Source organism: Maylandia zebra, linkage group LG6, assembly GCF_041146795.1.
Source record: "Maylandia zebra isolate NMK-2024a linkage group LG6, Mzebra_GT3a, whole genome shotgun sequence".
Classification (NCBI taxonomy): Eukaryota; Metazoa; Chordata; class Actinopteri; order Cichliformes; family Cichlidae; genus Maylandia; species Maylandia zebra.
The window spans coordinates 44,908,021-44,920,957 of record NC_135172.1 but is presented as its reverse complement, the minus strand read 5'-3'; the positions used below and the strand labels follow the sequence as shown (position 1 = coordinate 44,920,957).

The 12,937-nt window shown below is 49.1% G+C and overlaps 1 protein-coding gene across 2 annotated transcripts in view; it reads left to right on the top strand.

The window, feature by feature from the left end:
• Window positions 1-66: 66 nt before the first annotated feature.
• Window positions 67-12,937, top strand: part of aars2 (alanyl-tRNA synthetase 2, mitochondrial (putative)) — a 17,965-nt gene continuing 5,094 nt past the window's right edge. For both annotated transcript variants that reach the window (XR_001167256.4, XM_012915644.4), the window contains exons 1-13: window positions 67-692; window positions 1,002-1,190; window positions 1,272-1,417; window positions 1,487-1,678; window positions 10,202-10,346; window positions 10,423-10,568; window positions 10,645-10,753; window positions 10,851-10,889; window positions 11,005-11,119; window positions 11,294-11,421; window positions 11,565-11,703; window positions 11,778-11,947; window positions 12,026-12,139. Coding sequence is in view for 1 of the 2 variants with exons in the window: in XM_012915644.4 (XP_012771098.3) it covers window positions 264-692; window positions 1,002-1,190; window positions 1,272-1,417; window positions 1,487-1,678; window positions 10,202-10,346; window positions 10,423-10,568; window positions 10,645-10,753; window positions 10,851-10,889; window positions 11,005-11,119; window positions 11,294-11,421; window positions 11,565-11,703; window positions 11,778-11,947; window positions 12,026-12,139 (2,061 nt within the window). In the remaining variant the exon portion in view is untranslated. The remainder of the gene's footprint in view (window positions 693-1,001; window positions 1,191-1,271; window positions 1,418-1,486; window positions 1,679-10,201; window positions 10,347-10,422; window positions 10,569-10,644; window positions 10,754-10,850; window positions 10,890-11,004; window positions 11,120-11,293; window positions 11,422-11,564; window positions 11,704-11,777; window positions 11,948-12,025; window positions 12,140-12,937) is intronic.

Here is a 12,937-nt window from a genome sequence, read left to right as displayed (position 1 = left end):
GTTTAACGTCATGTTTGTGTTATTATGTGACTGGTTGCTGATGTTTTACTTGTGTTTATAACACGGAGCGACGTGTCAGTGAGATTCACGCGGGGACAGCAGCTTCCAGGCCGAGGACAAGAGGCGTAAACAATGAAACAGCAGAAACGCGCTGCTGCGTGACTTTAAAGACAGCTCTACTCTCAATCTGCAGTACAAGTTCTTAGTTACTCTCCGACGGGGACCCGTGACGTCACCTTTCTCTCTGGTTCCGTGATCAGCTGATGTTCTGCAGGAGAACCTGCGCTCAGCTGTGTATGACGTCACGCTGCGGTTCCACCGTGACACCAGCAGGTGGCGGCGCAGCTCTGACGGTTTTACACCCTCACGAGAAGAAGAAACGGCTGGCTGTGCGCATGCGTGTCTTGGCAGCTTGCAGTCCTTGCGGTACCGGTTCGGCTCGGCTCGCTGTGATCTGGATGATGAGGCTGCTCCTGCGGAGGCTCCGGCCGCTCAGCGGGACGCCGGGCTTCCTCTCCGCCGCCTCAGAGCGCTCCTTCAGCGGCTCACCGCCGCCGCTGCCCGCCGCCCGGGTCCGGAGCGCCTTCGTGGAGTTTTTCCGGGACAAACACGGACACCTGCCGGTCCCGTCCTCCCCGGTCCGGCCCAGAGGAGACCCGAGCCTGCTGTTCGTCAACGCCGGCATGAACCAGGTCAGTACAGACCCGACCCGGTCCGGGGGTACCGGGAGATTTCAAAATAAGAGCCTGTCAGAGGCTGACTGCGGATCGATTAGACTTTATTGATGTTTCGTTTTATTGAATATTTTAGTCCAGATTAACAACAGTTGTCACACCTGTGCAGGTAAACACAGATGGCGGGGGAGGAAGTGGTCTGCGTATATGTCCTTCTGTGTGTATGTTTTATTGTGTGTGCGCGCGTGTGAGAAGCACTTTTTTTTAAAAAAACCTTGTGATTTAACCAATCAGAGCCTTCTCTCCATCTTTGTGTGGCGCTCACAGTTCAAGCCCATCTTCCTGGGCACAGCGGACCCTCGTAGCAACATGGCGTCGTACCGCCGCGTGGTCAACAGCCAAAAATGCGTCCGAGCCGGCGGCAAACACAACGACCTGGATGACGTGGGCCGGGACGGCTACCACCACACCTTCTTTGAGATGCTGGGAAACTGGTCGTTTGGAGACTATTTCAAGGTGGGTCCCCTTCCTGTTTTCTTTAAGGTGGGAGTTTACTTCCTGTTTAAAAGAGGCTCACTCTGCTCTGTGTGCACTCAGGAGGAAGCGTGTCAGATGGCATGGAGCCTCCTCACAGAGCATTACGGGATACCTGCTGACAGGCTGTATGTCTCTTATTTTGGCGGTGATGCAGCAGCAGGGTTGCCAGCGGATGAGGATACACGGAACATCTGGCTGGAGATCGGGTAGGTGCACATCTGTCTGCAGCTGGGGCCGCACTGCTACAGGTCAGCTGACCCTTGCTGTCCCTTCAGGGTCCCCACCCACCGTCTGCTGCCATTCGGACTCAAGGACAACTTTTGGGAGATGGGGGACACGGGGCCCTGTGGTCCCTGCACCGAGATCCACTACGACCACGTCGGTGGGCGAGAGGCGGCGGCGCTCGTCAACGCTGACAGCCCAGAGGTGGTGGAGATCTGGAACCTGGTCTTCATGCAGTACAACAGGTACTGTACATGACTCACCTAGACCTTTTAATCTGCCTGAGACCACTTTAGTCCACATGAGACTACCTTAGTCATAAGATAGTTTCAAAGTTTAAAAATCAAAATATCAAATATCAAACGAAGAACATGAGGAGTGGAAGAGAACGGGGATCAAAAATATTTATTATGCCTCACATAGAACTGGGAAAAAAAGAGGAGTGGCCATTCTGATACCAAACAAGCTTTTGAGTTTACTGGAGAACATAAAGAGGGAAGATTTGTGTTGGTGAAAGGGAAAATGGAACAGCAAGACGTCACGCTGTGTAATATATATGCACCCCCTGGTAGTAGTACAGGGTTCTTTAAGGAGATATTCAGGCTTATTGCCGCAGAAAGTGTTGGAACATGTATATGTGCAGGAGATTTCAATTCTCCATCCAAAATGGGATACAACTAGCCGAGACCGGAGGGGAACTAAATTAGAGAAACAAGTATAAACAATGCTGAGTTGGGGCTTATAGATATTTGGAGATATTTACACAAAAATGAACGCATTACATTTTATTCAGCGAGACGTGATATGTACTCGAGGATTGATTATTGTTTTACTTTTAGTAAAGATCTCCACAGAGTGAAGGATTGTTTAATAGGACAGAGATTTATCTGATCATTCGGGATTACTATGAGGATTGGGTTTAAAGCTAGCCCCAGAAATATGGCGTCATTTTTGTGCCACTATTCTGAGCGCACGTAAAAAAAGTTTGCAGGTGCAAGTGTTTCATTTTGAGGAGAAATTTATTTTGAGCGAAGAAAAGCTGAATTTGAGTGAACAAAATTCATTGCTGCGTGCAAAAACTGTATTTCAGTGTTTGCTATTATCCACACAAACACACACACACACACACACACACACACACACACACACACACACACACACAACAGCAGCCCCTCTCACTCAGTTTTTGCATTTGCGCTCGCTCGCATTGTGTCGCTCGCGCTCTCAACATTTCTGCCCGTGTGGGCTCAACTCTTTCTCTACACCGTTATATCTGTGCCACAAAACCAGCCAATCACAGACTTGGATGCAAAAAAATCTGATTGGCTGTTTTGGTCTCCAATCAGCTCGAAATGACGAAATGCAATATCCCAGAATGCATTTGGTCCAAAACTCAAAGGAAGCAGTGGCGGAGGGACACAGAGGGGCGGAGTTTGAAATGTTACTCTTTCTGGGTCACAAAATAAACTTTTAAGATATTTTCATGTGAGAATGTTTCTGTGTAAACTTCAAATATCTGCTCGACTCATCAAGACATCACATATTTGCATAAGTGCTCTAACGTTTTTGGAGATGCCTGTTACCCACCAGCTGACCGGGTGGTCACTCGGGTTAAACATAATATAAAAGGCTGAACTGACAAAAAATCACCGACTACACCACCAGGTGTTACAGGAAAAACCATAAAGCCTTTGAACTAAAACAAACGCTGTTGTGACGGTGATGTACACTGTGTTGTTGGTATATATGTATGATTTGTATCACCTTCATGTTTCCCTCTCACCACATATCCAAACCGACATCATGACCAGCAGCTAAAGCATGCCTTAGGGGTAAAATTATTGCAAAATGTGCAGTCCTAAAGAAGGTGAGAGCAAAAATTGGAGCAACTGCACACCGTTACAAGGTGCCCCCGTGTGTTGGAGCAGATGAGGCCGGTTAAACAGGAGATCCACAAAATTTTAAGTGAAGAAATTGAAAGAAAATTAAAATATAATAGACAACGGTGGTATGAGGCAGGACCCAAAGCTGCTAGGCTATTATCATGGAGACTCAGCCCAGTGGTCAGAGGGCCCGGTGGCGCCAGTGTCCGGCAGCCTCGCCTCTGTCAATGCGCTACAATGTAGCTGCCATCACCAGTGTGTGAATGTGTGTGTGACTGGATGTGTAAAGCGCTTTGGGCTATATAAATACAGGCCATTTACCATAAGATTCAGAATTTCTTATCCAGCTTAGATCTGCCATTTATAGGTAAGCAGCAGAATGGAAAACTCGTCAGAGAAATATCAGCAGAAGAGCTCAACATTGGGATCTCAAAACTCCAGACTTTTAAAGCCCAGGATGTGATGGATTCCCACCAGAGTGGTATAGGCAGATGAGGGAACCCTTAATCCCACTACTAAAGGCCTCTTTTAATTACACTCTGAGTGGGGGGGCGCTCCCACCATCGTGGTGGGAGGTGTATATCTCTGTCATACCAAAAGCAGGGAAGGATAAAACTGACCCCAGAGGTTATAGACCTATTAGCGTGTTAAATATAGACTATAAACTATTTGCCGCGATTTTGGCTAGGAGGTTGAGTACATTGATGCCCACGCTGATAGAGGAGGATCAAACAGGCTTCATTGGTAACAGACAAACACACGATAATATCAGAAGGGCCATTCATATTATTGGCCAGATACTTAAAGGGAAAACTGGAACAGTTCTCATTGGGCTTGATGCGGAAAAGGCATACGATACGGTCAGGTGGGAGTTTATGTTTCATGTGTTGAAGAGATTTGGGCTATGTGACGGGTTTATTCAGTGTATAAGAATGATTTATATGTCTCCAACAGCGAGGATCAAAGTTAATGGAAGCCTTTCAAGTCGGATAACACTACAACGTGGCTGCAGGCAGGGCTGCCCGTTGAGCCCGCTGCTCTTTAACCTTTTCATTGAGCCGTTGGCTCAATGCATCAGGGAAGACACTCGAGGGGGTTACAACGGGGATGGCGTGCTGGTAACACTAGGAAACCTGGAAGAGGGAATTCCTCTGCTATGGAAATACTGGAAGAATATGGCAGACTGTCTGGTTATAGACTAAACATTCAAAAAACTCACATCTTGACGTTCTTTTTTTAACCCCTCAAGACAATTGGTAGCAAGATATAGATTCGGATGGCATCAATCTCAAATGGAGTATTTGGGGATCCTGCTGACAAAAGACCTTGCATTGTTATATGAAGTTAATTATAATCGGGCGAACAAGAAGATGTATGAAGATCTGGAGAGGTGGGGTCTGCTCCCCCTCGATCTGGGCAGCAGAGTTAGCGATAAAGATAAATATCCTCCCAAAGCTGCTATATTTGTTTGCAGCACTTCCACTGGAGGTTCCAGCAAAACAATTTAGGGAGTGGGATATGCATTGCTCAAGATTCATATGGGGAAATAAAAGGCCGAGAGTGAGATATGCAACAATGCAGCTGCCTGGTGAGCGGGGGGGCATGGCTCTACCGTGCTTTGAGGATTACTATCTGGCAGCCCAGATCAGACCTCTGTGCTGGTGTAACTCTAAGTTTGAGGCAAAATGGAAGCACATTGAGCTTTCTTTGATGGATTTCCCAATACAGTCTGTTCTGGGGTCTCTTGAGAGTTTGCGACAGGCATATCAGATGCAAAATTTATGTGTAAGTTTTTCCCTGAAAAAATGTGCAGATGTGATTACAATTCTTTGTGTTAACTCATTCACTGCCAATGGCTGGCAGTGAATGAGTTAAACCCATTGACTCATTCACTGCCATTGACGGCTATAGACGTCAATGGCAGTGAATGAGTTAATAGGGAAATAGGGTTGCTGGGATGGCCAGCGTATCTCCCACGCTTCCTTCCAGCATTGTTAGAACATAAATTCAGGGAGTGGTCCAGGCATGGAATCACTGCGATCTGTAAGATAGTGAAGCATGGGGAGCTGATCAATTTTGAGGACGTGTCAGATTTACGAGATCGGCAGGGAAGATTTTTATCGTTACCTACAGGTTCGGAGCTTCTTCCGGAAGGAAATTAGAATGCTTGACGCAGATGCTAGGGGGTGATCCAAATATTTGTGGATGCTTATGGTGAGAACCTTATAAGAGGTACTATAGGCAAAGTGTACAGAAGTTTCATATCTATGAAAAAGAGCTCAACAACATATGTCAGTCATTGATTATATAAAGCACCTCGAGGCATAAATTCTTTAACATGGCGAGATTTTGGATGGCAGAATTTAAGTAGATTCTTCATCACACCAAAGCAGAAATCCAAAATAAGTGGTTCAGGCGCTTCGAGGGAGTGCGGGGAGGTCGCTGCAGGTTGCTTCCATGTCTTCTGGTCATGCCCTAAACTGAAGACCTTTTGGGAAGAGATAAATACTGGTGGATGTGCTTGAAGTAACACTGGACTTCTCCTTTAGTACCATGTACCTTGGGAAAACTCCTGAAAATAATTATGGTTGCATGCAAAAAGGCGATTACTAAATGTTGGTTGCAGACAAGCCCCCCCACACGGAAGCTGGTCATAGACATTATTAACGTAATCCATCATATGGAATAGATTACCTTCTCACTGCAGCTGCAGAGGGAGAAAGGAGAGAGACTTTGGGAAAGATGGGATCGTTACACTTTAACGTTCTCAAGAACCAGACGTTTTGATCTCAGTTTGTCCGTTTATTCCGTAACACAGGCAAACGGGCCGTTAACTCAGGGGAGAGTGCCCTCATATAACACCTCACTTCAGCCGCGTACAGTCACACAACAACGAAGACCCCCTCCCTTTCCTGCACACATTAACTCCCTTTTTCCTGCAGCACAACCAAGTATGTATCTTAAAGAAACAACAACAGCGTGCAGAGATAACCAACCTGTCACTGTAAAATAACATTTAACCATCGTTACAATATGTTAAAACTAGAAAGTGATACCTATGTGATGCAGAGGAAGACCCGGGATTTTGTTTGAATGGAACATTACCTGTGTAATATGTGTAAGTAAAACAAGGTGATGTGTAGTTGGGGCTGGGCGATATATCGAGGTTCTTTAAAAATATCGATATATTTTTATACGAGATATAAGATGTGACAATATCGTTTATATCAATATAGTCTATGTTACGTTATAATTATAGTTGTGGAGCCATAGGTTTGCCTCTCTTTCGTCCACTTTTGTCTCTACGCAACGTTACTCGGCCTCGCCTCTCCTTCACTGAACACAGCTCCCCCTCCTCCCCCATCGCTTCGCCTGCAGGCAGCGACAAGCTGGACACGGCAAATCTCCGTTAACGAGTTACTGCACATCGCCCCGTGCGTGGGGCTGGACGGCGTCAACGTGCTAACAAGCTAACCACGCTAACGAGCTAACCACGCTAACGCCATGCATGGCCTGAAATCCTTTCATTTTCTCAAAAGTTGACAGCGCGCCTTATGTATGAATTCTGGTTGTGCTTGATGGCCGCGAACCGATTTTATGTGCTGCACGGCGCTCAGCAATCTGTCAAAAAATGTTTTAGTACAACTTTGCTAAGCTACAGAGGCTTGATGGATTGTCGGAGCATTACGGCTACCGAGGAGCCTCGCGGAGTGATACGTACTGTGCTTCCTTTTTTTTTTCTCTCTCTCTTTTTTGTGTCCTGTTTGGATCTTTAGCATCAGAATTGTTGTCTTAAGGCCAAGAAAGATGCCAAGCGGATTTATTTTACCAAGTGGATCATCATGGCCTTGCCATATTGGTCCATTTGATTTACCTTTATTATATTTATGAATTTATTTTATTTTCAGTTGCTACAAACAGGACAGACATGACTGGGGGATAGGACAGGGAGAAAGAATGAAAGAGAGGGAGAGAAAGAAAACCAAAGGGGAGAAGAGACGGTGAGAAGGGGGGGAAGAAAGAAAAAACAAAAAAAAGAAAAAAAACACCTGGGTCACCTGTATGGAGAAAAAAAACAGAAGAGAAAGCAAACAACAAAGAGCAACATAATAAAAAAAAGCACCATCACAATAAACTAGCTAGCAGTAGATATCAGTAGATACTAAATAATAAACGATATTGTGCAGCACGCAAGATAGACAGCGCACAATGTGCTTTGAGGCAGCAGCCAAGAAAGCTGTAGTCCGCGTCTGTGAATACCCATGTGCACACCTGTGTGGATCAGCATGCTTGCATTCCAAAGGTTTCTCCATGTAACGATCTGCTAGGGAGTGTGGGGGGGCCACAGCCCCGTCCTCCAGGGCATGAAGCAGGTATGGAGGAGATCAAAACTTCAGACATCCAGAGGCCCCCAGAACACAAGAGACCAAGGAAGACCAACAGAGGGGCAGCCGCGCCACTGTCCCAGAAAGAGCTGAGGAGAGTCCCAGATGAGGGCTCACTCAGCAGCCGCGGAGCAGAAGCCAGGGGGGGTTGCAGTGACGCCGGCAGCCAGCTGTGCCTGAGTGACCGAGCCCCAGGCCGAGAGGCCGAGGGCACCCCACCTCCGAAGTGGCCCGAGCGAGCCCCAGGCTCCAGGCCCCGATAAGCGGCCGCCAAGGAGTGAGCCGGTGTGTACCTGGACACCCACCCCCGGACACAAAGAACCACCAACGCACCGACACCTGAGGGAGTCCGCCACTGGCAGGGGAAGTGGTGGTGGGTGGAGATAGGCCTCCAAACCTTGGAGGGCCTGAGATGTCCCCAGAGAGGTGGCGCCTGACACCCAACCTGACATATAGACACAGACATACAGGCACACACAGACACAAACATCCATTCCCACCCTCATGCTCTCATATGCACTTACTCCACACTCAACCAACATGGAGACAGACATAAAGAGACGTTGTACACACGATCACACTCCCCAAGCGTACTCTACGAACCGGGTCTAGGTACCCTTGCCCCTGGGGGGGGGGGAACTGCACCCAGACCCAGGTGGTGTTACCCTTTTCCCTGCAGTGGGGGGAGGCAGACCGCCCCGACTCCGCAGCAGCAGGGAGGCCCCACACTCCAGACCGCAGTCGGACGGCCAACTCCTCCTCCTAGCCCCCCCGCTCCAGCAGGCCGCAGAGAACGGGGGTGAGAGAAGACTCCAAACCTCCCTCCACCCGCTCATTGTAGTGTTGATGCATGTGTGTTCTAAGGTGCATTTAAAACCCAGGAGGGCATAGAGCTACCTGCCAGAGAGCAGCAGGTAAGCGCATGGTCCCTCCTGCTAGCCCTCAATGTCTACGTGTATTTAAAATTGAGAGGTGGGCAACGATGCCAGGGGTGGGGTGTACACCCTGATGGTACTTTGGACTCCGTGTATCGTGCCCACCCCCAAGATCCTATATGTATGTGTAATGAGAGTGTGAGTAATGTGAATGTCTAAGTTGTGGGATAAAATTGAGGCAGAGGCAGCCAGAAGGGGACAGAGGGGGGAGGGGGGGGGGGGGGTAGCCTCCTCTGCACCCTGGTGACATACCCCTACTCCAAGGCCCTGCATGTGTGGGTGGTTGTGGTGGAGCGGGAAGAGGGAGGCAGCTGGAGATGGGCAGGGAAGGAAGGGAGGGGCAAGTGACCCCTCCCTGGGGCCAGCTCCCCCGCTGACCCCAGTAGGCACCCCCATACTCCGCGACCCGCCAGGGAAAGGGGGCCCAGGCCCATCCAGACCGGGGCCCAGTGCAGCAGCGCCCCCCGGCCCCACAGAGCCTGGGACAGTCCACCCAACCCCACCACAGAGAAAACCAGGCTGAGATCTTCCTCCACCTCTCCTGTATCTCCCCCTCCCACGTACTGTGCTTCAACGTAATATTACCGTACTGTGTGTGTATGGCAAACTTTAAAGCACTGGGCGGGCCCCACACTTTGGGAAGGTCTGCTTTAGTCCATGTGTAGTTACTTTAGTCCATGCGTAGTTACTTTAGTCCATGCGTAGTTACTTTAGAGTCCATGCGTAGTTACTTTAGAGTCCATGCGTAGTTACTTTAGTCCATGCGTAGTTACTTTAGTCCATGCGTAGTTACTTTAGAGTCCATGTGTAGTTACTTTAGAGTCCATGCGTAGTTACTTTAGAGTCCATGCGTAGTTACTTTAGAGTCCATGTGTAGTTACTTTAGTCCATGCGTAGTTACTTTAGTCCATGCGTAGTTACTTTAGAGTCCATGCGTAGTTACTTTAGAGTCCATGCGTAGTTACTTTAGAGTCCATGTGTAGTTACTTTAGTCCATGCGTAGTTACTTTAGAGTCCATGCGTAGTTACTTTAGAGTCCATGCGTAGTTACTTTAGAGTCCATGCGTAGTTACTTTAGTCCATGCGTAGTTACTTTAGAGTCCATGCGTAGTTACTTTAGAGTCCATGTGTAGTTACTTTAGAGTCCATGTGTAGTTACTTTAGAGTCCATGCGTAGTTACTTTAGAGTCCATGCGTAGTTACTTTAGAGTCCATGCGTAGTTACTTTAGAGTCCATGTGTAGTTACTTTAGAGTCCATGCGTAGTTACTTTAGAGTCCATGCGTAGTTACTTTAGTCCATGCGTAGTTACTTTAGAGTCCATGTGTAGTTACTTTAGAGTCCATGTGTAGTTACTTTAGAGTCCATGCGTAGTTACGTTAGAGTCCATGCGTAGTTACTTTAGAGTCCATGCGTAGTTACTTTAGAGTCCATGCGTAGTTACCTTCGTCCATGTGTAGTTACTTTAGAGTCCATGCGTAGTTACTTTAGAGTCCATGTGTAGTTACTTTAGTCCATGCGTAGAGCACTTCCTTTGTCTTGAATCTTGGTCCCATCCCGTCTCAGGGAGGTGGACCACAGTCTGCGGCTGCTGCCCCAGGTCAGCGTGGATACTGGGATGGGTCTGGAGAGACTGGTGAGCGTCCTGCAGGGCAAAACCTCCAACTATGACACAGATCTGTTCACACCGCTGCTGCACGCCATCCACCAGGTATGCCGGCACACACAAGAGCACACACAGGTGTCCTGCACAGGTTGTCATGGTGACACGTGTACCATGTCCTCAGAGGTCGGGGGTGGAGCCGTATAGGGGCAGGATGGGGGCGGTGGATGTTGGTCAGGTGGATCTGGCCTACAGAGTCGTAGCTGACCACGTCCGGACATTATCGGTGTGCATCGCTGACGGAGTTTACCCGGGCATGTCAGGAGCCGAGTGAGTCACCTACCAATCAGCTGTCAGCGTGACGCCAGAAGCAGGCATCTTATGTTTACCTGTGTGTGGGTGTCAGGTTGGTGCTGAGGAGGATTTTACGGCGGGCGGTTCGGTTCTGTGTCGAGGTCCTTCGTGCTCCCCAGGGAACGCTCGCCAGCCTAGTTCCCACCGTCGCCGACCTGCTGGTAAAACGCCATCCCATAATGCCTCTGAACTGACATTATTTTGCATTTTACAGTAAATTGAAGGCTGTTTTATCGATTACCTGGTTTCTGTTGCCAGGGTAACATTTATCCAGAGCTGCACCAGGAGACAGACCGGGTGAGTTTGTATTATGACCTCTGACCTCATCGCTCCTGACTTTCAGAGTCAGATCATGAAAGTTGGGTCACGTGATATAGCAGGAAATTGTCATCAGATGGTGTTTGTCTTCCAGATTGTGGACATCATCAACGAGAACGAGGCTCACTTCCTGTCGTCTCTGCAGCAGGGCAGCAGGCTGATCGAGCGCACGCTTAGCAGGAAGGACTACAAACATGGAGTCTTCCCCGGTCAGTCCAGGTCCAGACTCTGACACGTGAACACACCTCGTGAACACACCTGAGTTAATCAGGATGTTAATGAAGCCTTTAATTAACAGTCTGAGGTTGACGATGGCCTGAGCCGAGCCCACCTGTTGGGCTCAGGTGTTCATACCTGGTTAATTATTTCCTTTCTTCCGGCAGCCTCAGTGGCTTGGTCTCTCCACCGGGACCTGGGCTTCCCTCTGGACCTGGTGGACCTGATCCTGGAGGAAAGGGGGGTCCATGTAGACCGCCAGGAGCTGGACCGCCTGATTGCCGAGAACCAGAAGGTGGGGCTTAATTCACTCGTCTTAATCTGGAAACAGTGAGGGCTTTTACTGTGAAGGACAGAGAAGGCTGCTTTTATTCTGAAAAGACAAAGGTTTTCATTGCCTACTGGAATGAGATCCACACACCTGTCTGTGTGTCTCAGGTGGCTTTAGAGCTGCAGGCAGGTGACCGTGCCCAGGTGACACTGGACGTCCTCAGTCTGACGGAGCTGCAGCGTCTTGGCGTTCCTCACACCGACGACAGTCTCAAATATGACTACCGCCTGGCCGAGGGTCGATACGGTATGTTCCACCTGCACAGGTAACACACCTGAGCCTCGGTGGTCAGCTAATGATGTCCACATACTTCCTCCCAGTGTTCCCACCGTGCCGTGCGACAGTTCTCGCACTCTACGACGGGCAGGCTTTGGTGTCGGAGGTCTCCGAGGGTCAGCGCTGCAGCGTCATACTGGACCGTACCTGCTTCTACGCCGAGCAGGGGGGCCAGTCACATGACCAGGGCTACTTCACCCTGTATGAGCTGCAGGTCAGCAGGCGCCTCCCTCAGTGCATCGTGAGAAACATTTTTGTGTCCCTATGACTCCACCTCTTTCCTGTCTCTCAGGACGTGCTCTTTCCTGTGGAGGCGGTGGTCTGGGCGGGGGGCTACGTGGTCCATCGGGTCACCGTGGCCGACAACCTGAAGACCGGCGACCAGCTCCAGCTGCACCTGGATCAGGTAAACAGCTGGGTTCAATTGACATTTAAAGGGGCAGTTCACTAAGGGCCAGAGTAACGGTGTGTGCACAGCCCAGCGCTCCCACACACGGACCGAACACGAGCAGCATGAAATCGGAGCTGTGGCATCAAAGTGCTTGATTGCAGCTTCGATTGCTCTCAGGCCGCTGTCGCTCTGAAGCTCAGTTAGTTGGGTCTGAAGGTGAAACAACAATGCAAAAACCAGCAGCACGAAAAGTTCGGCAGCAAAAAACCTCGACTACTCAACAGCGATGGAGACGCTACGGTCATCTGAACGGAGAATCTCGGGCTCGCTTCGTTAAATTTGTTGAGCCGCCACGTGTTGGCTTTAAAGCATCTGTGACCTCTGTGTCAGCGTCCACAGTTTGATATCAGTCACATCACTGCGGCGACTCTTGGTGGGTCGATCTCTCTTTACGTCTTTTACTTTAGGAGGAAGAGAAACATATTTGAGCACATTAAACACGCACATTTATTCACATGTGGACCCGATGCTTTGGACAAACGGTGATGGCTCCAAAGTCGGGCTGGGATCATCTCTCCGCTCATCACATCTAACCTTCAGTTTAATCAGACCACAATTCTGTGACCACGATGAACAAAAGCGGTGAGAATTCTCAAATTCCTCCATCAACCTCAAATCCTGGACGAGTGAAACAGATTGATTCCCTGCGACGCTGACTCGAGGCACCGCCTCCTCCAGAATTGCCTTGGGTCTGGTGGCGACTCTGTCACCTCCACCTGTGCTGATCTCACTCTTTACCGTCGGCGCTGTGTC